Below are 27,549 nucleotides of genomic sequence, written 5' to 3' on the forward strand. Positions count from 1 at the left end.
GGAAAGACGTCACTTTGCTAACAAAGACCATGTAGTCAAGGCTATGTCTTTCCAGTTGTCATGTACAGATGTGACAGCTTTACCATAAAGAAGGCAGAGTGCCAAAGAATCAATACATTTGGACTGTGATGTGAAGACTCTTGAGAGTCTCTTGGAAAGCAAGGAGATCAGACCAGTCGATCTTAAAGGAAATCAACCCTGAATACTCTTTGGAAGGACTGATGCTGAAGCTGAAGCTCCAATACTCTGGCCACCTGATACGAACAGCTGACTTATTGGGAAAGACCCTGATGGTGGGAAAGATACAAGGCAGAAGCAGGAGAGGGCAACAGAGGATGAGATGTTTGAATGGGATCACCGAGGCAATGGACATGGTGAGATGGTGAGGGACAGGGAAGCCTTGCATGCTGCAGTGGCAGAGTCAGACAGCTTGGCTACTGAACAACAGCAACAAAAAGCCTAGAGGTTTTTCCTGTTTTCTTCAATTTAAGCCTGAATTTTGCAATAAGGAGCTCATGATCTGAGCCACAGTCAGCTCCAGGTCTTGTTTTTATCTGATGTATAGAGCTTTTCCATCTTCGGCTGCAAAGAACGTAATCAATCTGATTTCAGTATTGACCATCTGGTGGTGTCCATGTGTAAAGTCGTCTCTTGGGTTGTTGGAAGAGGGTGTTTGCTGTAATCAGCATGTTCTCTTGACAAAACTCTGTTGGCGTTAGCCCTGATTCATTTTTGTACTCTGAAAGCAAACTTGCCTGTTATTCTGAATATCTCCTTAATTCCTACTTTCGCCTTCCAATCTCCTATGATGAAAAGGACATCTTTTTTTGGTGTTCGTCCTAGAAGATGTTGTAGGTCTTCATAGAACTGATCAGCGTCTTCAGCATCGGTGGTTGGGGCATACACTTGGATTTACTGTATGTTGCATGGTTTGCCTTGGAAACAAACCAAGACCATTCTGGCATTTCTGAGATTATACTTAAGTACTCCATTTCTTACTTTTTTGTTGACTATGAGGGCTACACCATTTCTTTTAAGGGATTCTTGCCCACAGTAGTAGATAAAATGGTTATCTAAATTAAATTCACCCATTCCCATCCATTTTCTTCACTGATTCCTAAAGATGCTGATGTTCACTCTTGACATCTCTTGCTTGACCACATCCAATTTACCTTGATTCATGGACCTAACATTCCAGGTTCCTCTGCAATATTGTTCTTTACAACATCAGACTCTATTTTCACCACCAGACACATCCACAGCTGAGCATCGTTTCCGCTTTGGCCCAGCTGCTTCATTCTTTCTGGAGCTCTCCACTTTTCTCCAGTAGCATATCAGACACTTACCAACTTGGGGGTGGGGTGGGGCGTATATTCTGGTATCATTTTTTTGACTTTTCATACTGCTAATGGGGTTTTCACGGCAAGAACACTGGAGTGGATTGCCATTTCCTCTTCCTGTAGCCCACGTTTTGTCAGAATCCTCCTCTGTCACCTGTCTGTCTTGGGTGGTCCTGCATGGCCTGGCTCAGAGCTTCATTGAGGTACACATGCCCCTTCTCCAGGACAAGGCTGTGATCCCTGAAGGGGATGTTGCGGCATGTATGTTGTAGCATGAATGAATTCTTTTTTTTTTATGACCAAGCAATATTCATTATGTGGAGATACCACTTTTTGCTTATTCATCAGTGGTTGGACATTTAGTTTCTACATTTTGGATATGATGAGTCAAATTTCTATGAACATTTACATACTATTTCTTATGTGCATCTAGTGGAGTCTCTCTTAAACCCTGGAGCATATACCAAATGTTGGACATGCTGACATTAGATCAAGAAGGAACCCCAGATGCATGTAACCCAGCCCCTCTTCTCTGACAAATGAGTCAATATCACTGTCAACAGAACCAGTGATACTGGCAGCCAGGACCTACTGAGAGCTGAGATATGCCAGGCAGGGCGCCGAGCCTTCCCATAGGCTGTCTTATTCCAGCTTCATGATGACCCTCAGGAGAAAGTAAATGTGTGTTATGTGTTTGTCAGTCAGTCCTGTCTGACTCTTTATGACCCCATGGACTGTAGCCGGCTCCTCCATCTGTGAGACTCTCCAGGCAAGAATACTGGAGTGGGTTACCATTTCCTTTTCCAAGGGATCTTCCCAACCCAGGGATCGAACCCAGGTCTCCATTGCAGGCAGACTCTTTATGGTTTGAGCCACCAGGGAAACCTAAGTAAATGTTTGTTTCCTCCTTTTAAAAGAGGAAACCGAGGCTCTGCAAGGTGTCTTGCCTGGCCTTAGAGCTGGCCAGTGCCTTTGAGCGCAGGCCCCTCTACCTCCAGAGACTGTGGGACATCGGTGTGCAGGATTAACCCTGTCCTTAGCTTCCTAATTCATCTGACAGCCCTCTGAGGGCAGAAGCACCATCATCTAGCTCTTCTGTGGCCCCTCTGCCTCTCCTGGGAGCATTTATAAGTGAAATCTATCCTTTGTGACCTGTGGAAACCAGACTTTGGGTTGAGGTTTGGGCTTATAATGGATCACGTGTGATCTAACAGCATATGTTGCAGCTTCCATGTTCTACACGGAAGCCATTGGGCTAAGCACTTAGTGAGCACTGATGCATTTAAGTCTTAGTCACTCTGCACAGTAGACTCTTAGCTCCACTTTTCAGAGGAGGAAACCAAGGCTTAGGAGAGCTAAGGAATGCAAGAGGCAGACCACGGAGTGGTTAAGAGCATGGGCCTGGGACCAGCTAGCCTGGCTTTGAATGTTGTTGTACCCACTTGTCCTTGGCCAGGTGACGTGACACAGCCTCTTGGGGCTCCTGTGTCCTCCTTTCTGAATGGGGTTTACAACAGCACCTACCAGGTTGGGTGGTTTGGAGCCTTAACAGTGATCACAGAATATAAAAGCAGCCTCGCAGGTTCATGGCACCACCCTTTGTCACAGTAGTCAAGGGCCAAGCCAGGAGTCCAGCTGGCCTGGATGGGCGGTCCCTGAACCACACTGCTTCTCCTGAGTCCGCTGTGCCAGGGCAGGGCTGGTTTGTCACTCTTCGGGGCAAGGATAGAGGGAGAGGATATGCCAAAGAGGGTGTGGATCGTGGAGCGGGTGCCTTGTGACCTTAAGCGTTAATCCCTCTGTGCTTTACCTCTTCATCTGGAAAAGAGAAGTGATAAGAGTGACAGCCTCATGGATTGTTGGGAGGATTGAAAGCTCTGCAATGTGTGTGAATTGCTTCTCTGGTGGCTCAGATGGTAAAGAATCCGCCTGCAATGCAGGAGACCCAGGTTTGATCCCTGGGTCGGGAAGATCCCCCTGGAGAAGGGACCAACTCTGGTATTCTTGCCTGGAGAATCCCATGGACAGAAGAGCCTGGCGGGTTACAGCCCATGGGATCGCAGAGTCGGACATGACTGAGCAGCTAACACCACCGCCACCGGAGTATGTGGAACGCTTGTAGCAGTGCCTGGGAACCTGTGCTGTGTCTTCGGGGTCATTACCGTTTGGTGATTGCCCTCTGCCTGTGTTCCAGGTGTTTCCCCAGACGAGAGCCCCCGGCGCGGAGGGCCTGCTGGGCCCTACCTTCAGTCTCAGCGGCTTGCGCTCTACGCCCAGGCTGCTGAAGCCCTGCTGAAGAGTGGTGCTGCGTACCTGTGTTTCTGCTCACCCCAGCGGCTGGAGCTCCTGAAGAAGGAGGCCCTGAGGAACCGCCAGACGCCCCGGTGAGAGCCCCAGCCTGTCACCGTGCCTCCCTAGGGGCGGCTGTGTTCGTTTGCTCCTGCTGCGTAACAAATGACACCCAACCCACCTACCTCAGGGTTCTTGCAGGTCAGGAGTCTGGGCGCAGCTTAGCTGGCTCCTTCGGCTCAGGGTTTCTCAAAGCCGCCATCAGGGTCTAGGCCAGCCTTGCCATTGCCTCGATTGCTGGGCTCGCCGAGGATCTACCTCCATCCCTCTCAGAGGCTGTTTCCTGGAGACAACAGTCCCGGCCGAGTGGGCCTCTCTCCACCGGGCAGCTCACCACTTGGCAGCTGGCATTCCTTCAGGCGAGCCAGGGAGAAGGCAGTGGGCAGGGAGGGGAGCGAGCAGGGTGGAAGCCGCAGCCTCTGTGTCACCCAATCAAGGAAGTGACGTCTCGTGGCTGCGTTGTGCTCTGGTCACTAGAAGGAAGTCAGGAGGGCCAGCCCGCACTCGAGGGGCGGGGAAGACACAAAGCAAAAACACCAGGATGGCTATCTCAGGGGCCGAGTCAGCTCTGCCTGCCGCCCTGGGCCTCAGGCGTGTAAGGTCATTTAATTTCTCTCTTATTTGGGGACTTCCTGGTGGTCCGGTGGCTGAGACGCCACACTCCCAGTCCGGGGGCCTGGGTTCAATCCCTGGTCAGGGAGCTGGATCCCACGTGACGCAACTTCAGAGTTCACGTTGTTGTTGTTGTTTAGTCGCTCAGTCGCATCCAACTGTTTCGCAGCCCCATGATCTGTAGCCTGACCCCATGGACTGTAGCCTGCCAGGTTCCTCTGTCCATGCAGTTTCCCAGGAAAAAATACTGGAGTGGATTGCCATTTCCTTCTCCAGGGGGTCTTCCCGACTCAGGGATCAAACCTGTGCTTCCGTATCGCCTGCATCACGGGTGGATTTTTTTTACTGCTGAGCCACCTAAGAAGAGCAAGAGTTCACACACCACAACTGAAAAAAAAGATCCCACGTGCCAGCACAGCCAAATAAATAAATAGATTAGTAAAATCTGTCTCATGTTCAGGAAGGTGTATATGCAAAGATCTGTCCCAGCCCTGACTCTGGCTCTCCGATTCCTTCTCCAGAGACAGTCCAAAGGTGTCTCCTCCAGAGACATGCAGTGAAGACCCTGATGAATGCGTGCTATTTCCCCTCCTTCTCTGCTCAAATGGTATCACACATATCATATCATGCAGCTTATAGATGCCGCTGACTGTGATGAGGATCAGTCTGTGTGAGTCCATAAATTTCCTTACACTTGCAAACTATTCTGTCACAGGGCTGAGTCCTCACTCACTTCATCAGTTCCTTACTAATGAACATTCATGTTACCTCTAATTTTTGTATTAAAAATTGAGGGTGCTGAGGAGCAATGTTATGTCCATCAGGTGGCATGTCTGTAGAGTGTGTGTTGGGTTACCTCCCTAGATTTGGAGTTGCAGGGTCAGTTTGTGGCTTTGATAGATACTGTCTAGTGGCCCTTTATTAGCTTGTACTCCCATCAGCATAGCATTCAAGTTCCAGTGTCAGTGATCTCTTTAGACACGGGCTTGGATATTCACACAAGGTCACGACATTCACTGCAGCATTGCTTTTTAAATCATAAACAGTCTGTTTGCCTGTTGACGGGTAATTTTTTTTTAATTACCATTGTGCTCTGTCTTGGAATCCATGAAGCCGTTTATGATTGAACATTTAGGTCAGTGTAGAGGACAGTGCTTTCAAGTGTAATATTTGTGTGTCAGGACACTTTTGGGAGCAAGTAACAAATACTCTGTTTAAAATGGACAAACTGGAGCTTCTCACACTTTAATGTGCAGAAGAATCTCCTGAAGATCTAGTTAACGGGCAGCTTCTGATGTAGCAGTTCTGGGGAGGGGCTGAGATGCTGCATATCTGACAAGCTCCCAAGTGAGGCTGATGCTAGCAGCCCACAGACCACATTGGAGTAGTCAGAGCATAGACCACGTAGACATTCGTCTTCTCATTCTGCAGCAGCTGGAGGTGTGGGACTACAGGATGGAACCAGCACCTCTGAGAAGGCGGGACTCTCTTTTGTTTTCTTTCTGCCTCCCTTGCTGCCTCCCTCCCTCAGTCAGTTCCAAGTAGCTGCAGCAGCTTGTGGCTCACTCTCAGGCTCACTTGGAGAGAAAAATCTTTCCCAGAGTCTTCATCATCCTCTACCTGCCAGGCATACATCTCGTTGAATCTCAGTGACTAGAATGGTCTAGTGTGGACAGGTCAGTTGTATAGAGGAATGGGATCGCACACTTAGCAACACCCATCGTGATTCACCCGCTTGGGTGACATTTGACCAGGAAGAATGTCAACCAGGGAAGAAAGGAAACAGACTTGAGTCTGCTATGCTATGTTATTACGCTTAGTTCTCCCACACAACAACCTTATTATCCCCATTCAAGACTGAAGAAACTGCTGAGAGAGGTAAATGACCTGCCCAGGGTCACGGTTATCAGACACACGGCTACAGCTCACACCCATCACCAATGCTCTTAATAACTCTCAGCTCCCGCTCTGCTTCCCAACAGGTATGACAATCGGTGCCGGAGCCTGAGCCAGGCGCAGGTGGCCCAGAAGCTGGCCACGGACCCCAAGCCTGCCATCCGCTTCCGCCTGGACGGGGAGGCGCCAGCCTTCCAGGATTTGGTATACGGCTGGAATCGGCACGAGGTGGCCAGCGTGGAGGGGGACCCGGTCATCCTGAAGAGCGATGGCTTCCCCACGTACCACCTGGCCTCCGTGGTGGATGACCACCACATGGGCATTAGCCACGTGCTGCGGGGCTCCGAGTGGCTGGTCTCCACCTCCAAGCACCTGCTCCTCTACCAGGCTCTGGGCTGGCAGCCCCCACACTTTGCCCACCTGCCCCTGCTCCTCAACAAGGATGGCAGTAAGCTGTCCAAGAGGCAAGGGGACATCTTCTTGGAGCATTTTGCTGCCACTGGCTTCCTGCCGGACGCCTTGCTCGACATCATCACCAACTGCGGTTCAGGGTTTGCAGGTACCCACTCCCCTGAGAGGTCCTGGAGAGACCATAGTGGTGAGGAGCTGGGGCCCTGGGTCAGGCTACCTGGCCTTCGGTCCCAGCTGTGCTGTCCAAAGGCTCTGATTTGTTTTTAGTTTATTGATCTTATTTTATCATGGTTTGCGGGCTTCTCATTGTGGTGGCTTCTGTTGAGGAGCACAGGCTCTCGGTGCACAGGCCCAGTTGCTCCGAGGCATGTGGGATCATCCTAGATCAGGGGTCAAACTGGCGTCCCCTATGTTGCAAGGTGAATGCTTAGCCACTGGACCACCAGGGAAGCTGTGGCTGTGTGATCTCATATGAGTTCTTTCTTTGTCCACCGTTTATTGAGCCAGGCACCATGTTAAGTTCTGGGGCTACAACAGTGAGCAAGGTGTAATCCCTGGCCTCAGAGGAGCTTATGATCTGTGAGCCTTGGTTGCCTCATCTGTAAAATGGAGCTAAGCGTCTTCCTCTCTGAGTTAAGTTCGGGTTCACTGAGCTCCTGTGGGGCGCCAGCACAGTATCTGCTACACGATAAGCACAAAAACTACAGATCCTGTGATTATTGCAGTTACATTATTAGAGTAGAGTAAGTATGTTCTCTGGGAGTATTACTAGTATTACAGTGACCCTAGTTTATTCCAAGCTTGACCCAAGACAACAGGCCCACCTCTTGATGATGCGCAAAGTAGAATGACCTCTTTGGTCAGGGGTGGTTTCTGAAAACATGGCCATAGTCTGCCTCCTGCTTTTTCTGCTCTTGTCTTAGTTAAGCCTTAAAATACCCATGAGAGAGATGTATTATCACCACTGTTTGTTAGAAGCTTATGAGGCCCAGAGAGGTTGAGTAGCTCAACAAAGTCTCACAGCTAGTGAAGGATGTGGCAGAGGCACAAGGCTGACCAGGATGCCACTGACGGCGTGGGATGGAGCTGCGGCTCGAGGGAAGCAGCTCCTGGTTCAGCTCTCTCACTCTGGCTGCAGTTTGAAATCTCCCAGGAAGCTCGTAAAGTACACTTCTGCTCAGACCCCATCTAAAACCAGTCAGTCGGGATCCCTGGCTCACAGCCAGACAGTTGAGCAGGCTGTTCTTGCAGCTCATGTCTTTGAGGGCAGTGAGGGTTGATATGGGCAGATTTTGTTTTCAAGATTTTTTTCCTCCTTAGTGACAGAACCCTTTCTGCAAATGAAAGCTCATCCGGACCCTTGATATGTAAAATGACTAGAAATCAAATCTGTTTGGTCACCCTTCCTTGTGATTGAAAATGCAATGGTGATGGGTGGTTTACAGGGGAGTGGGGTGTTGGAACGCTGAGCAGCTGGGCCTCTTCACTTGCAGAGAACCAGATGGGCCGGACCTTGCCAGAGCTGATCACACAGTTTGACCTGAGCCGGGTCACCTGCCACTCAGCCCTGCTGGACCTGGAGAAACTTCCGGAATTCAACAGGTGAGCAGGGAATCTGGAGCACTCGCCCCTGGGAGGAAAGGGCTCACCTGCTGATGCTGGGTCCCCATGGCGGATGTTTTAGTCGGGTCTGGAGTCACGCTTGATTTTGACTGTGGTCTTAGGCTTCTAGTGCTGGGTGACCACAGGTAAGTCACCTAATCTCTTCAAGCCTCTGTTTCCTCTTCTCTAAAATGGGACTATTACCTTGAGACAGCTCCTCCTGCATGGTCTCTCCCTCCATCAGGCCAGATCCATGGTGCCCGACCCTAGCAGGCTCCTCCAGTACTGGAGGTGTAGAGGTGGCCTTAGAACTGAGAGCCCAGGGATCGTGAGGCTGCATGCCCTGGCTTCGGAGCGCTGTCGGCGTGATGGGGCAGAGGCCAAAGGGGTGGCCCCACTATCAGCTGCTCTGGGGAGCAGGGATCCAGCAAAGAGAGGTGTCAGGTACCTGGGTTTGTTTGCTGTCCTGTCCTCCATGACCAGCCCCAGGTTCTGGGCTCATGTGAAGGCTGGAATGATAATATATCTTTTTACCTTGCTGAGAATTTTTTTAAGAATGCGGCCAGTAACAGTACTGGCCTTGTGCCACTGTTCAGTTAAATTAAGCCTCAAGCTGTTTTGCGCGGAGAAAGTGCTCAGTAAAATGGCAGGTTTGTTCTTTGTCATCAGTGTTACGCTTGATCAACCTCTCCCCAGCCCAGCCAATACAGTGAGTGAGTGCTGTCTCGCCATGCTTTTCACATCTCAAGTAGTTCTTCCCTCTGAAGGTTTCCCTGGTGAGTCAGTGATAAAGAAACCGCCTGCCAATTCAGGAGACACAAGTTCGATCCCTGGGTTGGGAAGATACCCTGGAGAGGGAAATGGCAACCCATTCCAGTATTCTTGCCTGGGAAATCCCATGGACAGAAGAGCCTGGCGGGCTATAGTCCATGGGGTTGCAAAAGAATCAGACACGACTTAGAGACTGAACACCACCACCACCACTTCTCTCTGAAACCTCCAGCCGCAGTTACAGTTTGGATCCCTGTTGCCACATCTCGGGCTAAGGGCATTAGTGGGAAGGCCAATGGACAGGTCTGTAGTTAGGGGGACTGGGACTCCTAGATGCCTCCTCTTGAGCTGGTTTGGGGACAGGCTGTCAGTATTTTACTTGGGTGAGCCCAGGGGGTTCCCATCAACTGCATTTGCCTCAGGGATGTTACTTCTCCCATCAGATGGGGTCACTTGTATGATTTTGCCCTGTTGTGCATTTAATGAGAGCAAGATGTCAAGAAGTTAAATAACGAGGCAGGTTCAAGTTCACACTGTAGTGGTGGGTATTTCTGCTTTTGTTGATTTGAGGAGGGTGGGGAGGGATGCTGCAAGGCTTGTGGGATCACAGTTCCCCCAACCAGGGATTGAACCTGGGCCATGACAGTGAAAGCACCGAGTTCTATAACCACTGGAACTCCCACTGGGCATCTCTTGCATGGGACATTCAGGAACAAGTGCAACATGCACGTTGAATACAGCTTGTATACCACCTTTTTTTTATCATGGAGAAAGTGACATCCTGGGGAGAAATGGGGTCAGAACAGGGACGATACTTGGTGACCCATTCCAGTCCTCCCCAAAGCACGAGGGGAGTCAGAGGAAGATGGCTGTGGCTTTTGCTTGCAGTTGATGCCCGCAGGTTTCATACAGCTGAAGCTGTTCTCTTTGGGTAGTTCTGTAATCAAGCCACTGCTATGAATTATTTCAGTAGCAGTACTAAAGATAGTAGTTGTCATAGCAGTGCTGGTGGCTTGGTGAAGGTAGTAGTAATAACTGACGTTTGTCTAGCATGTACTGTGTCGCAGGCGTGGATCCCTGGACCTTACGTGGATTATCTCAAGCATGGCCACTAGGGTCTCTTGATGTCTTTCTTCCCGCTGCCTTATCTAGCTACAGAGGTCCTAGAAACAGCTGTAGTACAGTTTCATGTGATTTCTCTTCATTTGTTTTATTTATTTTGCTGTGCCTGGCAGCAGTATGTAGGATCTTAGTTCCTTGACCAGGGATGGAACCTGTGCCCCCTGCAGTGAAAGCATGGAGTCCTAACCACTGGGCCACCACCAGGGAATTCCCTTCATTCATTTTAGAAAATGATGTTTTGGGGCCATGGCATGCTCCGGATTTGCTTCCCAGAGGGTCTTGTCCTTCCACCCTCTGCCTCACTTAAGCCTCTGCTCAGACTCCCAGCCCGTCTCCAGCTCCCAGACGTGGTGGCCACACTGGTGTACACAGACAGCCGCTCCTTTACTCCGCCCAGCGCCCTGTGAGGGAGGCTCCGTTGTCCCCATGGTAACAGATGAGCATCCTGAGCTCTGAGTGCTTGTGTCACTTGCTGCAGATGTCTGGCAAGGCTGGCTTCACTCACAGGCCTGTCCGATCTCAGAGCTCATGAGATGGTCATCCGTCCCTTGCTGCCTGCCTTTCTTCTACACCAGGGACAGGAAGGCACGCTCCTCCAGAACAGCCCTTGGCCCTGTGCTGTTCACGCCCTGGGTCCCTCCAGTCCTGTCAGGGACAGGGTGAGGGCAGCCCGGGGACTGAGGACTGACAGGGCCTGGTTTGAGGCTTGGAGTCTTAGAGACTGCTGCTTCTGAAGGAGGGAGCAAGGTGGTTAGAAGAATTCTGAAAAGGAGAAAATTTGACCTGACAGCAAAACTTGAGCTTTTTAACTGAGTCCTGAATTCAAACAATAGCTCAGGGGAGGGCAGCAGGCCAGATGAGAGGCACTGGGGAGCTGAGTCATGGGCAGACCGTCGGGAGTCTCCCCGCTGCTCCAGCCCGGCTGGAGGGAGAGCATCCCCTGGAAGGAGTCCTTCTGCAAAGCCCACCCGCTCCTCTGGGGAGGAGGGTTTTGGCAGGGCTGGGGGTGGCCGCAGCAGCACGGTCCCTTGGCTTCTCCTGCAGGCTGCACCTCCGCCGGCTGGTAGGCGACGAGACCCAGAGATGCCAGCTGGTGGGCCAGCTGCAGGCACTCGTGGAGGAGGCGTTTGGGAGCCAGCTGCAGGACAGAGAGGTGCTAGACCCAGCCTACGTGGAGAGGATCATCCTGCTGAGACAGGTGGGTCAGGAGCCTGGAGACCCAGGGAGCAGGTGGCGTCCCACTCCCCTCCCTTCCCATGTCAGGATTCCACCCCCCCAACCCCCAGTGCATTCAGTGACCACCTCTCTCCCCAGGGTCACATTTGCCGCCTGCAAGATCTGGTCTCCCCAGCACATTCCTACCTGTGGACCCGCCCTGCGGTGGGTCGAGCGCAGCTGGGTGCCATCTCGGAGAAGGTGGACATCATTGCCAAGCGTGTGCTGGGGTGAGTTCCCACAGGCGGAGCTCGGGGTCTGCACCTGCCTCCCCTGTCTCCCTCCCAGGGTCCTCTCCACTCCAGGGCTTGGCAGTCAGGCCTGTAGTCTGGCCCCAAAGCTAGTGAGAGGTTCTCAGTGAGAGGGTCACTCATGGTACTGAGAAGCCTGGGCTCCCCTGGAAGATGCAGTGGTTCTGGCTCCAGGGTTGGACCCACCTGGTTGCCGCTGTGGCCCAGCCACTCACTGACCCAGTTATTAGGTTGGTGCAAAAGTAATTATGGTTTCAGACTCTGAAGTCATTATAACTAGGCTCAAACACATCTTCATTCATCAAAATTGGAACCATATAATCAACGCATTTTTGCCAACAAGAAATAAATTTGCTTATTCCTAGAGCATAAAAATCTGTGCTTTGGGATAGAAAGTGATGTATAATAAAACCACATTTATTTAAGAATCTATTCCGATATCAACAAAGCCAAACCATTAATTACTTTCACACCAACCTAATAGTTCACCTGCCAGGTGACTTCAGTTTGTCCAGGTTCCTGCACATCCTTGAGCTTCCCTTTTCTCCCCTGTAGGGTGGGGATGATACTAGGTCTCATTGTTCATAGTCACAGGGCTCTTTAGATTGTGAGGGCAAAAAGTGCAACCAAAACTGGCTTAAGCAAGAGGGGAGTGATGCGTGTACATCATTGCAGAGGCCAGAAGGGCCGACTTGAGGCCCAGGTTAACGCAGGGGCCAAAAATCATGGCACCGACACCCTGTTTCTCCCTCTGCCCCTTTGACTTTCTGCTGCACACTCTCCCAGGCCAGCCGCTCCTTCTGCAGAGGTTCTGTATTAGATGGATACGTGCGTGTCTCCCTTACCTGCATTCGGATCAGGTGGTTCAAGGCGGAACAGCTTATGTCCACGTCTCTAGGGTCCTGCTGTCTTTAGGTTTTGCCTATGCTCTCCACCCCCTCTCTTTTTTTGGGCGGTGGGGGCTACGCTGGGTCTTGGTGCAGCAGGAAGACCTATTGCAGAGCACAGGCTTAGTAGTGGTGGCATGTGGGCCAGGTTTTGCTCTTGTCCCCATGGTCCGTGGTGGCTCACAGTTCAGCCAGAGGAGGAAGGAGGAAAGGGAGAAGGGACGGGGCGCTCCTTCCCCTCGAGGCCCTGGCTTAAAAGTTATACATGTTTCCACTCACATCCTGCTGGCCTTAACGCCTGCCTTGTGGCCACGCCAAGCTACAAGGGAGTCCAGAAAATGTAGTTTTTACCTTGGTGGCCACATGCCCAGCTGAAGATTGTCTTAGTATACATGAGAGGGAGAAAGGATCCTGGGGATCAAAAGCTGCCTCTCTCACAGTCCCCACTGTGGGGGTAAGAGGGCTGAACCGCAGCCCCCGACTCCAGCCGTGTCTTGAAATTCACTCTGATGGGGACTGATTGGCCTGGTTTTTCTGCCTCCGAGCCAGTCACAGAGGCTTGGAGAATGTGATACATTGACCAGCCTAGGTTAGGTCATATGTGGGGTTTTGAGTGGACCCCCAGCCAGAGCTCGTGGGCTGAGGATGGAGCCAAGTCATTCCACAGGGAGTGTTAGGGCCCTGGTATCAGGAGGAAGGGGAATGTGGGCTGAGCAGCAGACCCCACAGATGTCCATTTTACTTAACTTCCCAGTTTTGTTGTGAAGATTATCTTTGATAGGAATAGTAAACACTTGTTTGTATACTTGCTTACACATGTGTGCAATATGTTATATATCATATACATTAAATATGTCGATAGCTAGTGGGAAGCTGCTGTATAACACAGGGAGCTCAGTTCAGTGCTCTGATGACCTAGAGGGTGAGATGGGGAGTGGGAGGGAGGCTCACGAGGGAGAGGATATATGTATACATATGGTTGATTCATTTTGTTGTACAGCAGAAAGTAACACAACATTATAAAGCAATTATGCTCCAATAAAAACATAATACACACAAGGTATGTGCACATGTATATATGCTAGTGGCAAAGAGCTCGCCTGCCAAGGCAGCAGACGAGAGACACAGGTTCCATCCCTGGGTCAGGAAGATTCCCTGGAGAAGGAAATGGCAACCCACTCCAGTATTCTTGCCTGGGAAATCCCACGGACAGAGGAGCCTGGCGGGGCTACAGTCCATGGGGTCGCAGAGAGTGGGACACAACTGAGCACCTGTGCAAGTGACATGGTGTGCGCTGTGCATGCACCTATACCCTTAAGTTCTCGGCAACCTAATAAAGGAACCGCTATTGTTATCCCCACTCTGCAGATGAGAAAGTTGAAGCCCAAAGTGGCTAAGTAACTTATTTAAAATCATGCAGCTGGTAAGTTGGAGGAGCAGGGATTGAAAGTCCAGCCGGCTGGGGTGAGAGAGTGGATGTAGTGTCGTGTTCTCTGTTGCTTCTTGGTGTGAAATGCTTGAATAGCACCTGATAACAAGAAACCACCGCTATACCGTTAAAACATACATTTTGAAAAGATAAGAATATAATTAACATGGCAAAAATACAAACAGTCCAAGAGGGTTTATAGCAAAACTTGTCTTCCCTCCTACTCAGCCCCCAACAGAAAGACAGTCCCAAATAGCAGTTTCCTTTGTGAAAGGTATGCATAGTCAAGGAAATGTGTATATAACTCCATTCTTGCAGACTTTTAATTTAAAATTTAATTGTTATTCGTTCATTCAAACCTCTTGAATGTCGGTTTAAAACCTAGAAATTATTTTTAAGTGTATATATCAGAAATCCTATTGTTTAAAAATTATTTATTTATTGATGTCGTTTTGGCTGTGCTGGGTCTTCACTGCTGTGCAGGCTTTTCTCTAGTCGAGGCAAGCAGGGGCTACTCTCGAGCTGCGGTGCATGGACTTCCTACTGTGGTGACTTCTCTTGTGGAGCTGAGGCTCTCGGGCGCGTGCGCTCAGTAGGTGTGGCTCCCGGGCTCTAGGGCACAGACTCAGTAGGTGTGACTCCCGGGCTCTAGGGCGCAGACTCTAGTTGTGGCTCCCGGGCTCTAGGGCGCAGGCTCAGTGGTTGTGGCTCCCGGGCTCTAGGGCGCAGGCTCAGTGGTTGTGGCTCCCGGGCTCTAGGGCGCAGACTCAGTAGGTGTGGCTCCCAGGCTCTCGGGCACAGGCTCAGCGGTCCTGGCTCCTGGGCTCTAGAGCGCAGGCTCAGTAGTTGTGACTCCCGGGCACTCGGGCGCAGGCTCAGCGGTTGTGGCTCCCGGGCTCTCGGGCGCAGACTCAGGAGGTGTGACTCCCGGGCTCTCGGGCGCAGACTCAGGAGGTGTGACTCCCGGGCTCTCGGACGCAGACTCAGTAGGTGTGACTCCCGGGCTCTCCGGCGCAGACTCAGTAGGTGTGACTCCCAGGCTCTCGGGCGCAGGCTCAGCGATTGTGGCTCCCGGGCTCTAGAGCGCGGGCTCAGCAGTTGTGGCTCCCGGGCTCTTAGGCGCAGGCTCAGTAGTTGTGACACATGGGCTTTTTAGCTCCTTGGCATGTGGAATCTTCCTGAATCAGGGATTGAACCTCTGTCTCCTGTATTGGCAGGTGGATTCTTTACCACTGAGCCACCAGGGAAAACCCATGAATCCCATTTTTAATCCTTACCCCTCATCTGCCCCATTCCAGAACCCTCTCTGAATTTACTACTCTTTTTAATTATATCTAGATAATCCTTATTTTCCACCTCTTTACACAAAAGATACCATATAGTACAATCACACTGGTATCTTTTGGGGGTTTTTGGCTTAATTTTATTTTATTTTTATTGAAATACAGTTGATTTACAATATTGTTAGTTTCAGATGTACAATATAGTGATTCAGTATTTTTATGGATTGTACTCCGTCTAAAGTTTACAAAATAATGGCTATATTTCTCTGTCTTTTTTTTTTTTTTTGCTTGTTTGTCTGTTTTTCACTTAACAGCATATCTTTAGATCTGTCCAGGCTTAGAGGGTATCCTCCTCCCTCTCCTCTCAGCTACACCTAGTCCCTTATCATACCACTTCACCATGATTTATTTAACTCACCTCCTGCTGATGGACATTTGCTTCCAAATTTGCTGTTACAAACAACGCCACAGTGAATAACCTTGAACAGACACCATTAAGCACCCTTGCCAGCATATCTCCAGGCTAAATTTCCCTGAGGTATTATTAATACTACTCCGTTAATTTAGGACATTCCATATGAGGCTGTCCTAGTTTACCAAACTAATGTCTTCCCTCCCCACACCTGCCATGGGATTAGGTTTTAGGGACACTCTGGGGCTCCCACTCAAGGCAGGAAAGCTGACACCCACATGTTGAGCAGCATCCAGTTCTGTTGAAGGCCCTCTGCCCATGCCAAGTCCTGGGCCAGCTCTTATTAACATATCCTGGCTGCTATCACAGGCCTCCTGGGGCCTGTCACTTTCACCAGCTCCTTGGCAGCCTGCTTCCCCATAATGACACTGAGGAGCTTGTTGGTTTTTACCTCATACTACATTTTTTTTTTTTTAAGTATGATTGATTTACGATGTTGTGTTAATTTCTATGGTACAGCAAAATGATTCAACTATACATATAGATACTCTTTCGTATTCTTTTTCATTATGGCTTATCATGAGATATTGAATATAGTTCCCTGGGCTATACAGAAGGACCTTGTTGTTTATCCAGTCTATATGTAATAGTTTGTATCTGCTCACCCCACACTCTCAGTTTTTCCCTCCCCCCACCACACCTTCCTTGGCAACCACAGGTCTTTTCCTTATGTTTCGTAGACATGTTCATTGTGTCGTATTTTAGATTCCACATAGAAATGATATCACATGGTATTTGTCTTTTTCTTTCTGACTTGCTTCACTTAGTATGATAATCTCTAGGTCCATCCATGGCGCTGCAAACTGTATTACATTTTATATTTTCAACATTTCCTCTTCTCTGTTTCATAAATAACAGCAGTCATGTGGTCTAGTTTTAAGATACAATAAAAATGGTTACATTTCTCGAAACTGAATTGCTCAAGTACTGGAGTGAGTAAGGAAATGTGCCCTGGAAGGCCATTGGTTCCAATTTCCTCATGAACCCTGTTTCTGAGCTGGAAGCCTGCCAGCTTCCCATGTAAGCCAGCATGAGGGATGGAGTGTGGCCATTTCAGGAGCGGTCAGTGTCAGAGTTGGTGTCAAGGATTGTCTGCACTAGTGAAGGTCTCCAGCCTTGGCCCGTCTTTAGTTCTGCTCCCATCCCTTGCTCTAATTCCGAATCAGGGCTGGGACGAAGTTTTTGCAAGTCCAGCCCTGACTAATTAGGAACTTTCTCTTGAGCTCAAACCTGCTTTTGGAAGAGGGTCTCAGCTGGACTGCCAGGAAAGTGGGGAATGGTTGTTGGCCCATTGTACCTCCTGAACTGTTTCAGTTTGTGGGCAAAGAATGGTTATAGCAAGTGGTGGCAGGGCCATCACTGGTGCTGGGTTCTCCTGATGTCTTTCTTTCTGCTCTTCTCTGCTACGTCCCCTGGAAGTCTTTGTTTATTTACTTGGTTGCACTGGGTCTTCATTGCTGCACGCAGGCTTTCTCTAGTTGCGGCAAGCGGGGGCTACTTTGTCGTTGGAGTGTGCGGGCTTCTCATTGTGGTGGCGCTTTTGTGGAGCCCGGGCTCTAGACTCACGGGTTTCAGCAGATGAAGCACTCAGGCTCAGTAGTTGTGGTGCCTGGGCTATGATGCCCTGACGCATGTGTAATCTTCCTGGACCAGGGATCGACCCCCAAGTCCCCTCCATTGGCAGGTGGATTCTTATCCACGGTACCACCAGGAAAATCCCAGAGATCTTGAAGCCATGTTTCACGTCATTTCTCAGAGGGCTTCATTCTTCCGTCCTATATCTAACTCATCCGTAAGTTTCTTTTTATAAGATCTCATACTTTCGAGTTCTTACTGTCTGTTCAGCCAGGGCACTCCGTGCTTTTCAACTCAGCCCCACCATAGCTCTGTGAGGTGCAGAGACTGTTATTATCCCCACTTTACAGGTGAGAAAACTGGGGCATGAAGATTGCATGACACAGGTAGTAATTAGTAAATCCTCTCACGGTATCCTCTGAGTTTCCCTTTTTTATGCACACTTGCTTGGAGCCTCTGTGTTTGTAGTCCCTTGGTTGCTGTTTCTTCACCAACTAGGATGGGAGTAGTAGATATCTCCCTCCACTTCCAAGCAGGCTTGAACATCGGTTGTGCTATTAATTAATTAATATGTTCTGGCTGATGGATAAGCTTCTGAAGCCCTCCCTTCCACCCACTTGCCATTGGCCTGTGCTGGCCCCTCATAGACTGGCTCTCTTCTAGACTTTTAGAAGGACCTGGTACAAACTTAACTCAGGACGTGCTGAATGGAGAACTGAAGAAGCTGTCAGATGGTCTGGAAGGCATCAAACACAGTAACGTGATGAAGCTCCTCCGAGTGGCCCTCAGTGGACAGCAGGTGAGGCAGGCGGCTGGACTGGACTGGACTGGAGCCCTCTTTTACCCACTCAGCTGACATTGACCAGTAGCACTAAGTGTAGTTTGTGGGCTACAGAGATGAATGAAACATGAGCACCTGCCCTCATTCAATCATTCAACAGATAGAACCCACTGAGTACCTACATGTGCAAGCACCATGCTAGGTGCAGTGGATCCAGTAATGAGTGAAACACACATGCTGCCCCCTTAAGGGACCTGGCAGTTGATTGGGGGAAGGGACATACCAACCCAGGGAGACCAGGCCCCGGGACCCATCCTCAGCCTCAGAAATTGAAGCTCATAAAGTGCACACCCAGCTCCTTGGGGTGCAGGCACCGGTGCCAGCATTGGCTTGGGCGTAATTCCTGCAGCTGAGGCCGGGTGTGTGTTCCTGAGGCAGTTTAAGGCAACGTTTTCTCTTGTTTGTCCTCAGCAAGGACCTCCGGTAGCTGAGATGATGGTGTCTTTGGGACCAAAGGAAGTGCGGGAACGAATACAGAAGGTGCTCTGCAGCTAGAGAGAAGGTGGCAGGCCGCTGGAGGTGGCCGCAGGAGCTGTACTCGCAGGAGCCGCCCTCGGAGGAGAGGAGCAGGAGGCCTGGGCCCGGCAGGAGCTTGCGGAAAGAACCAGGAGTGGACACAGAGCCTCTGGGTGCACAGTGCATTTGTGGCTCCACGCCAGGCCCATCCTTATCAGCTGGCCACGGACGCCCAGACCTGTCTCACCTCCCTGAGTCTGGAAAGGAAGGCCTCATATCTGATTGTGACACCCCAGTACACAGCAGAGGTTAGGAGCTGCATCAAAGAACAGTAGCAGCTCGAGCTTCAGTCTGCCTGGGCTGCCATGATGGAAGACCACAGACTGGTGGCCTGAACAACAGGAAGTGATTTTCTCACAGTTCCGGAGGCGGGCAGTCCAAGATCAGGGTGTTGGCAGGTTTCGTTTCTCCCAAGGCCCCTCTCCTTGGCTTGCACACAGGTGACTTTTTGCTCTCTCCTTCCACAGTCTTGCCTCTGTCTATGCCCTCGGTGTCTCTGTCCAAATGCCTTCTTCTCACGAGGACACCAGTCAGATCAGGTTAAGGCCCAGCCTCACAGTCCAGTTTGGACTTCATCACCTCTTTATCATCCCTGTCTGCAAATTCAGTCACATTCCGAGGTACTGGGAGGTTGGAGCTTCAACATGAGTGTTGTGGGGAACATTTTGTCAGCCCATATGTAACAGCTTGGCAGCGGCCTGGACTCTTGGACTCCAGTTCTCAAACCCAGTTTGACTTTGGAGCAGTGATTGACAAGCAGGCCTGAACTGTCTGTCAAACCTTCTTTGGGGCTGCCCAGGGGGAACACTTAGGTTTTATACTGCTCTTTGTCCTTGGACTTAGGGCAGCCTGTGTCTCCCTTCCCTAAAAGCTGTATCTTCCTCTTTTCCAGTTCTCCAGAACAAGTCCTTAGACTGGAGACCTTCACCCTGCCTATTTTGCATCTTCATATTCACCGCCTCCTTCCACCCATTGTTTGTAAATCACTGTCTGAGGGTTTCTGAAATGAGATGTTCTTCTTGGGGTGAATAGGAATAACTCAGCGAAAGGAGGATGGTAGCTGGCTACAGAGGCCCCCTACAGGGTTTCTGGGCTTCCCCTGTGTGGCCCCCAGTCATCTTCATCACTACCTCCTGGCATTCACATTGAAGAGGACTGCCTTGTGTGATGTGTCGTGGCTTCTGTCTTGTTTCACATGGTGAAGACACTCAAACAGATAGAGCTCAGAGGCCTCCTGACAACAGACGTGTGAATGGGCCATCTTGGAAGTCAGTCTTCCAGCCCTGGTCAAGCAGCCAGGGCTGACAGATGACAGCAACACTGGGTGACATTTGACTACAGCCTTCCTGAAAGATCCTAAACCAGAACCACCAAGCAGAGTTGCTTCCAAATTTCAGGCACACAGTATTGTTGAAAGCCACCAGGCTTTAGAATTTATTTGTCACCCAGCAGTTGATTGCTAATACACTCTCCTTGTCCAGAGGAAGAGGGAAAGGGGATTAAAGAATTTGCTGAGTTTCACAGAGACCTAATCATTCTTTGAAAAGTATATCACGTACTTTGATGACAAGCAGTGAAAACCAGTTCTGCCTAGCTTAGGTTTTTTGGAGACTTTACAGGAGTTTAAATTTCTGAGAAAGTCAAAGAATCTATGGGAAAACCAGAACCAGATCTTGGAAAAGACAGGAGCCAGGGAAGCTCTGATCACGTGGGCCACCACAGGAGCTCACGGCCAGTCTTGTCTGTGTTCTTCAACGGGAACACGTTAACTCTTAAATATTTTCTGTTGTGGTTCCTCTGTATTTTTCCCACTCAGTTTTGGATGTGACTCAGCTAAAGATTCAGATACTAAGAAGAGGGTTCTGGTTGGGCTAACTGAGTCCATGTTACCATTCCTCAGCCAGGAATAGGTGGTCCCTTGGGGATGATATCCAACAGAGGAAAAGTTCCCAAGGAGAAAAGTAGGGTACTTTTTCCAGAAGAAGGGGTAATGGCAGAAACAACAAGTATTGCACTGAAAGGACATAGAATAACAATGCTTGCAATTTATTGGGCATTTACATGAGCCTCAAATACCTGTGGGTTTTAAATTATACTGGTAAACACTTTAGTCCATGTGTTTGAATCTTTAGTCCATTGAATCTTTACATTAGGCATTATTATTGTTGTTGTTGTTTCTATGTTTCAGATAGGGAAACGGGGGCTCAGCAAAGTTGATCAACTCTGAGGGTTTAGCATGAGGCATTTGACAACCCAGAGTCCAACCTCAACTCTTGACTTGAGTGACATCAGAGCCTCCAGTTCTAAGATATCAAGTATGCTTATGAGAAACTCTAGCTCTCAGTGAGGGAATGTGGCTATTTTAACAAAGTGGGTGATCAGACTGCTGAGTTGGTAAAGATGCGGCCACTTCCTCATTTGGAGTGAGTTGTCTGAGAAGCAGCATGCATCTCCTGCTCTGGGGTTTTGCTCAGGATCAGAAGAAATGTGTCAGAGGACTTCACAGATTTTAAATAACCTCAGGTCCATCCCCCAGTGCTTTTTTGAGTGAAGTGAAGCAGTGAAGGTTGTGGAGGCCAGAAGCTGGTTCTGCTACTTACTTCACTGTGGCTTCTGAAGCTCAGTTTCCTCGTGCACCATGGGGATAACAATTGTGTCTATCTCAACAATTTGTAAGAATCAAAATAGATGACCTATGTAAAGATCTTAAAATAAGGCCCAGCACTCAGCAAATGTTATCTCTTAAACCATCACCCTCATCACCAGTATTTTCATTCTTGGAAATGTTGGTTGTAAAACATAGAAACAGACCCAGCCTAACTTAAACTGTGAGAGGAATTTATTGAAAGAATTATGACAAATCCAAAAGCAGGACTCCCAGCTGGACCTTACAAGAGACTTGATCTCTAACCAGTAACTCCTCAGAACCCAAGACCTTCACCATTGTCCCTCTGAATCTGCAGTTTGTAACCATTTCTGTCTGGGTGTCTGCTTCCCTCATCTTCCTTCTGCAGGCTGGCTTTTTTTTTTTTCTTTTTAATCTCTGCACTTGTCCAACAACTGCCCCAGCCCTAAAGCTGAGTCATCTCCCCTCTGATACCCTGGCAGTTCAGGAACTAGTATTCTATGTCCAAAATCCTAGGAAAGAATCTTACTGGCCTAGCTTGGGTCAGCTATCTACCTCTGGTCCAATCAACTGTGGCCAGTGGGACAGAATCATGTAACGTAGTCATGGCTGCAGGAGACCCACTCTAGTAATCAAAACAGCCGTTCTGCCCCTGGGCACACTCTTAACATGGAGTTTACAGAGTACCCTTGCCAGAAAATTACTATTATTCTGTAGCCAACTTTGGAATCTCAATCATCATTGTCTTTATCTAGCTTATTTTTTCCTCATAATGCTTATTAATATATGAAATTCCTGAGTTGTACATGTTTATTGTCAGTCTTACTCTCAAGAGGATAAGACTGAGGCAGGCAGGCAGTTTTTTTTATTCTTGGTTGTAACCATAGTACCTGGCACGTTGCCTGACAAATAGGGGGTCAGGTAAGGTTTCAGGGTGGAACAACAACAACAAAAAATGTTTGAGTCCTTTATCAGATCAGTTTCTTCAGAAGTGGCAATCATCAGCTGGTCTAACCCTCCCAAATTCCATCAGTTTCCCAGGATGACTTTCATTGACACTGGGGAATCATATTTCTTTTGCAAGATTTGCAGTTGTAGTTTACCTGGTCCATTGCTGGTAAATTGCATTGAATCCAGCTGTCTGTGAGAGACCAACCTTTGACAAAGACTGATGTGAAGATTTGAGATGGAATAGTTCAATATAGAGGGATGTTTAGTGGGAGCTAAATTAGAAATTGTCTAATTGATTCACTAATATTTTTCTCATGATAAAATTCCCTAACTTCCTAGGGGCCAGGATAATAAATACTTAGAAAATGAGGGGACTTCCTTGGTGGTCCAGGCTAAGACTCCATGCTCCCAATGCAGGGGGCTCAGCTTCAATCCCTGGTCAGGGAAATAGATCCCATATGCCCAGTTTATAGAGTTTGCATGCTACAACTTACACTCAGCATAGCCAAATAAGTAATTTTTTAAATTTTATTTTAATTCAGTTATTTGTAATTGAAGGATAGTCGCTTTACAGTATTGTGTTGGTTTCTACCAAACAATTTTTTTTTTTATTTTAATGAGAACTTTCTGGATTAGAGCAGAGCCCAGAGAAGGAAGTTCATGATATGTTCATGGGTATCAGAGGACTTTATAGATGAACTTTGAACTGGGTTCTGAGGGACAAGTAGGAGTTTCCAGGTCAGTGGGAATTGGAAGGGTATTGACTGGAGTCATGGGTAGGAGCTGAAAGAGTGAGGTAAGTGGCTGAAAACCCAGCCAGAGGGGAAATCCAAATAGCCTTGATGCCAGGGCAAAGGCCTCAAGGTACCATTCACTACAAATAGCAAAACATCCAGATTCAAACAAGCTTAAACAAGAAGATTCTGTGTCCCACAAAGCAGGAAGTGCAGGGGTATGGCATGCTCTGGGGTTGGTTAATTAAGCGTTCAGTGACCTTGTGGAGGTCTGAGGGACTTCCGATCTCTGCTTGATTGGCCCCAGCATTGGCAATAGCCTCTGGTTGGTTCTCTCCTCTCACGATTGGCCACCTGAAGCGCTCAGGCCCCTTTGCACTTCCTCCTTCATGCTGTTAGAGCATGGCTTTCTGTGGCTCTATCCCTAAAAGCGTGGAAACCTCTCCAGCACCTTCCCCTACATGACTTCTCCATTCTTGAATGCATCCCTTCAGGGGAGGTGGGTGGGGAGCCCTCATGGGTCAGCTAGACCCAGAGCTGGGGCTGGGGCCAGCTCTTCTCTGAGTTCCTGGACCAAAGAGGGGGGTCCATTAGAGAAGACATGAATTGGGTCTTCATGAAATGGAAGGTGAAGGACCACTGACATGCTTCACGTAGGGAAGTGACACGATCAGAGGTGTGTGTGTGTGTGTTTTCCAGATTTGTGTTTTTTTGATTGATCATTCCAGCAGCTTTGCTGCACTGAGATTTGAGTGGGGCTGGCCCAGTTGCTGGGAGCCCTGATAGGAAAATGAGGCACGAGGGACTTCCCTGGTGGTCCAGTGGTTAAGAATCCGCCTTCTAATGCAGGGGACACCAGTTCCATCCCTGGGCGGGGAACTAAGATTCCACGTGCTGCACAGCAACTAGAGAGCCCTCCGTTACCACGGAGCCCCCATGCTCTAGAACCTGTGCTCCGCAGCAAGAGAAGCCCAAGAGCCGCAACTAGAGGAAGCCTGAGCACTGCAGTGAAGAGGCCCTTCACAGTCAAATTTTACAACAGTAAAAAAAAAATGAAGCACGGAAGGGGGAAACATGATAAAGGCATTTTTTGTCATCACAGCCCAGCACTTCCTCTAACTCTGCTGCTTCACTTCACTCATCCTTGCCTCATGAGCCCCTTTCGCTGTTCCCCAGCCACGTGAGCCTGCCTTCCAGCCACATTCTGGCTGGAATACTCTTCTTTATCTGCTCTTTGTCCTTTTGCCTGGTGTCTCAGTGTTCAGATCTCCGCTTCGCCATCCCCCCTTCAGGAAGGCCTCTGACTCCCCCTAGAAGCTCTCCTTCCTCTGCCGTTAATCATCAACATCCTATTCTTTTCCAGGGAACACAATCGAATTGCATGTGTAAATACTGGGTAAGTAGTTCAGCAGTTATTTGTTAGTGTAGATTATAACGTCCATAAGAGCAGAGACGTGATCTGTCTTGCTCACCACTAGACCCCCCAGTGCTGAGAATGGTGCCTGTTCACGTAGTCGGTGCTCAGTAAATATTGAGTAGACAGGCCAGACACACACCTGATTGGATGGATAGTCAGGGTGAGCGCTCAAGTTCACTGTGCTCAGTCGCTGTCATGTCCGACTCTTTGCGACCCCATGGACTGACTAGCCCGCCAGGCTCCTCTGGATTCTCCAGGTAAGAATATGGAGTGAGTTGCCATGCCCTCCAGGGGATCTTCCCAACCCATGGATCAAACCCAGGCCTCCTGCATTGCAGGCGGATCCTTTGCCGTCTGAGCCACAGGAGAAGCCAAGGAATACTGGAATGAGTAACCTATCGCTTCTCCAGGGGATCTCCCTGACCCAGGGGTCAAACCAGGGTCTCCTGCATGGCAGGTGGATTCTTTTAACAGCTGAGCCACCAAGTGCACAGTCATATGTTTAGCCTGGGTACTGTTTTGCAGTATTCAGAAACTTCACATCGTTTGTGGTTACTATTTTCACTAGTGAATTACAGGATGTGCATTTTTTTAAATATAGAAGGCATAGAAGCTTAACTTGGCACTCAATAAACTCATTATCACACCCTGGGGATCTCTAGCTTAGTCTTCATATATGGGCAAAATGTTGGGCTCCCAGGCCTACATGCTGCCTCCTCTGCCCCCTACCACCCCTCCCGCAGCCCTGATTGCGATAGGACAGCCCAGGCAAGGAGGGGCAGCCTCTTGTGTGAGTCCATTCTGTCCTGTCTTCATTCATTTCACAGTTACCTACTGTGTGCCAGGCCCTGTTAAGCCTAGGGGTGTGAGAGGAATTAGACAAAGCCTTGTTGATTGTGGGGGTAAGACTCCACAGATTTGTGTTCATTCCTTTCCTTAAGCTTTTAAAAATAAAACAAAAGATAAGGCTCCTGCCTCAAAGAGATCACCATCTCATAGGTGACTGACAGTTACAAAATTGCAGGTGTGGATGTGTTGGAGGAGGGGCAAGCAAAGTGATACAGGGATGTGAGTATCCTTGGGTGTCTGGAGCCAGACAGGAAGGGGAGCCAGACAGGAAATGCTTTCTTTTTTAGTTGATTTTTTAATTAAAAATTTTTTAATTTTAAAAAATATTTTTGAATTTATTTTAATTGGAGGCTAATTATAATATTGTAGTGGTTTTTGCCATACATTGACATTAATCAGCCATGGGTGTACATCATGTGTTCCCCATCCTGAACCCCTCTCCCACCTCCCTCCTCATCCTATCCCTCAGGCCTGAGCACCCTGTTTTTTTTAATTAAAATTTTAGTTTATTATATTTTATTTTATTTGTTTTTTAAAGCCATAGCATGGGGCTTGTGGGATCTCAGATCCCAGACCAGGAATCAAACACGAGCCCTCTGCAGGGAAAGTGTGGAGTCTTAACAGTGGATTGCCAAGGAAGTCCCAGAAAATGCTTTCTTGACAAGGAGTTGGATTGTTTTTACTTTTAATTTCAGATAAACAGTTAATAATTTTTTAAGTATGTCCCAAGCAATATTTGTGACATACTTATGCTAAAAATTATTTGTAATTGTATGCTATGCTTAGTCTCCTAGGCATGTCCGGATTCTGTACGACCCTATGGACTGTAGCCCACCAGGCTTCTCTGACCATGGAGATTCTCCAGGCAAGAATACTGGAGTGGGTTGCCATGTCCTCCTCCAGGGGATCTCACCAACCCAGGTCTCCCACATTTGCAGGAGGATTCTTTGCCATCTGAGCTACCAGGGAAGCCCAAAATACTGGAGTGGATAGCCTATCCCTTCTCCAGGGTACCTTCCTGACCCAAGTATTGAACCAGGGTCTCCTGCATTGCAGGCAGATTCTTTACCAGCTGAGCTACCCAGGAAGCCCCTTGTAATTGTATCAGTTCAGTTCAGTTCAGTTCAGTCACTCAGTCGTATCCGACTCTTTGCCACCCCATGAATCGCAGCACACCAGGCCTCCCTGCCCATCACCAGTTCACTCAAACTCACGTCCATCGAGTCAGTGATGCCATCCAGCCATCTCATCCTCTGTCGTCCCCTTCTCCTCTTGCCCCCAATCCCTCCCAGCATCAGAATCTTTTCCAATCTTTTTCAACTCTTCGCGTGAGGTGGCCAAAGTACTGGAGTTTCAGCTTTAGCATCATTCCTTCCAAAGAAATCCCAGAGCTGATCTCCTTCAGATGGACTAGTTGGATAGCAGTGGGCAAAATGGGTGAAGGTGATCAGAAAGTACAAACAGCAAGTTATAAAGTAGCTAAGTCCTGGGGATGCAATGTACAGCGTGGTGACACTAGTTAATACTGCACGGTATATTTGAAAGTTTCTAAGAGTAGATTTTACAAGATTTTAGAAGCGTTTATAAGTTCTTATCACAAAAGAAAAACATTTGAAATGATGTGAGGTATTGAATACTAACTAGACACATTATGGTGATTGTTTTGCAAGGTATACAAATATCAAATCACGTACACCTGAAACTACTACAATATTATATATGTATGTCATTATACATCAAAATATAATAATAGAAATACAGTGCACAATAAATGTAATGCACTTGAAAGTGAAAATGTGAGATGCTCTGTCATATCCAACTATTTGTGACCCTTTGGACTGTAGTCTGCCAGGCTCCTCTGACCATGGAATTCTCCAGGCAAGAATACTGGAGTGGGTTGCCATGCCCTCCTCCAGGGGATCTTCCTGACCCAGGGATCGAACCCCGGTCTCCCACATTGCAGACAGATTCTTTACAGTCTGAGTCACCAGGGAAGCCTCACGCTCAAAACCATCCTCACCTCTGCCCCACCCAGGTCCATGGAAAAATTGTTTTTCATGAAACTGGTCCCTGGTGCCAAAAAGGTTGGGGAGTTAGATAGACATTGCCCCTGCTTATGAAAGTTCATTGCCCAGAAAGAAGAGACAGACCACAGACCATGCATATGGCATAGGAAAGGAAATGGAAAACAGAAGAGAGCTTGGGCAGGAAGGGCTGCACAGACACGCAAGAGGGGTCCTAGGAAGGCTGGTAAGGGTAACAGCATTGTTTGGTCTGAAACCAAAACTTCGGCACCCAACCACTACACAGAACTCCTAAACCACTTCCTGACCACCCACTTACCCTTTAACCTTTCAGTTGTGGTCTCTCAAGCATTGACTAGAGGAAGAATGATTACAT

At 48.8% G+C, this 27,549-nt stretch overlaps 1 protein-coding gene across 1 annotated transcript in view; it reads left to right on the forward strand.

The window, feature by feature from the left end:
• EARS2 (glutamyl-tRNA synthetase 2, mitochondrial) overlaps nt 1-20,581 on the forward strand; it is a 29,268-nt gene extending 8,687 nt beyond the window's left edge. Inside the window, exons 3-9 of the mRNA XM_068968286.1 lie at nt 3,535-3,724; nt 6,284-6,756; nt 8,102-8,210; nt 11,148-11,301; nt 11,418-11,548; nt 17,879-18,014; nt 18,468-20,581. Coding sequence (XP_068824387.1) covers nt 3,535-3,724; nt 6,284-6,756; nt 8,102-8,210; nt 11,148-11,301; nt 11,418-11,548; nt 17,879-18,014; nt 18,468-18,551 — 1,277 coding nt within the window. The 3' untranslated portion in view covers nt 18,552-20,581. The remainder of the gene's footprint in view (nt 1-3,534; nt 3,725-6,283; nt 6,757-8,101; nt 8,211-11,147; nt 11,302-11,417; nt 11,549-17,878; nt 18,015-18,467) is intronic.
• Nucleotides 20,582-27,549: the final 6,968 nt, after the last annotated feature.

The sequence above is a fragment of the Capricornis sumatraensis genome, chromosome 3 (genome assembly GCF_032405125.1).
Source record: "Capricornis sumatraensis isolate serow.1 chromosome 3, serow.2, whole genome shotgun sequence".
In the NCBI taxonomy this organism is placed as follows: Eukaryota; Metazoa; Chordata; class Mammalia; order Artiodactyla; family Bovidae; genus Capricornis; species Capricornis sumatraensis.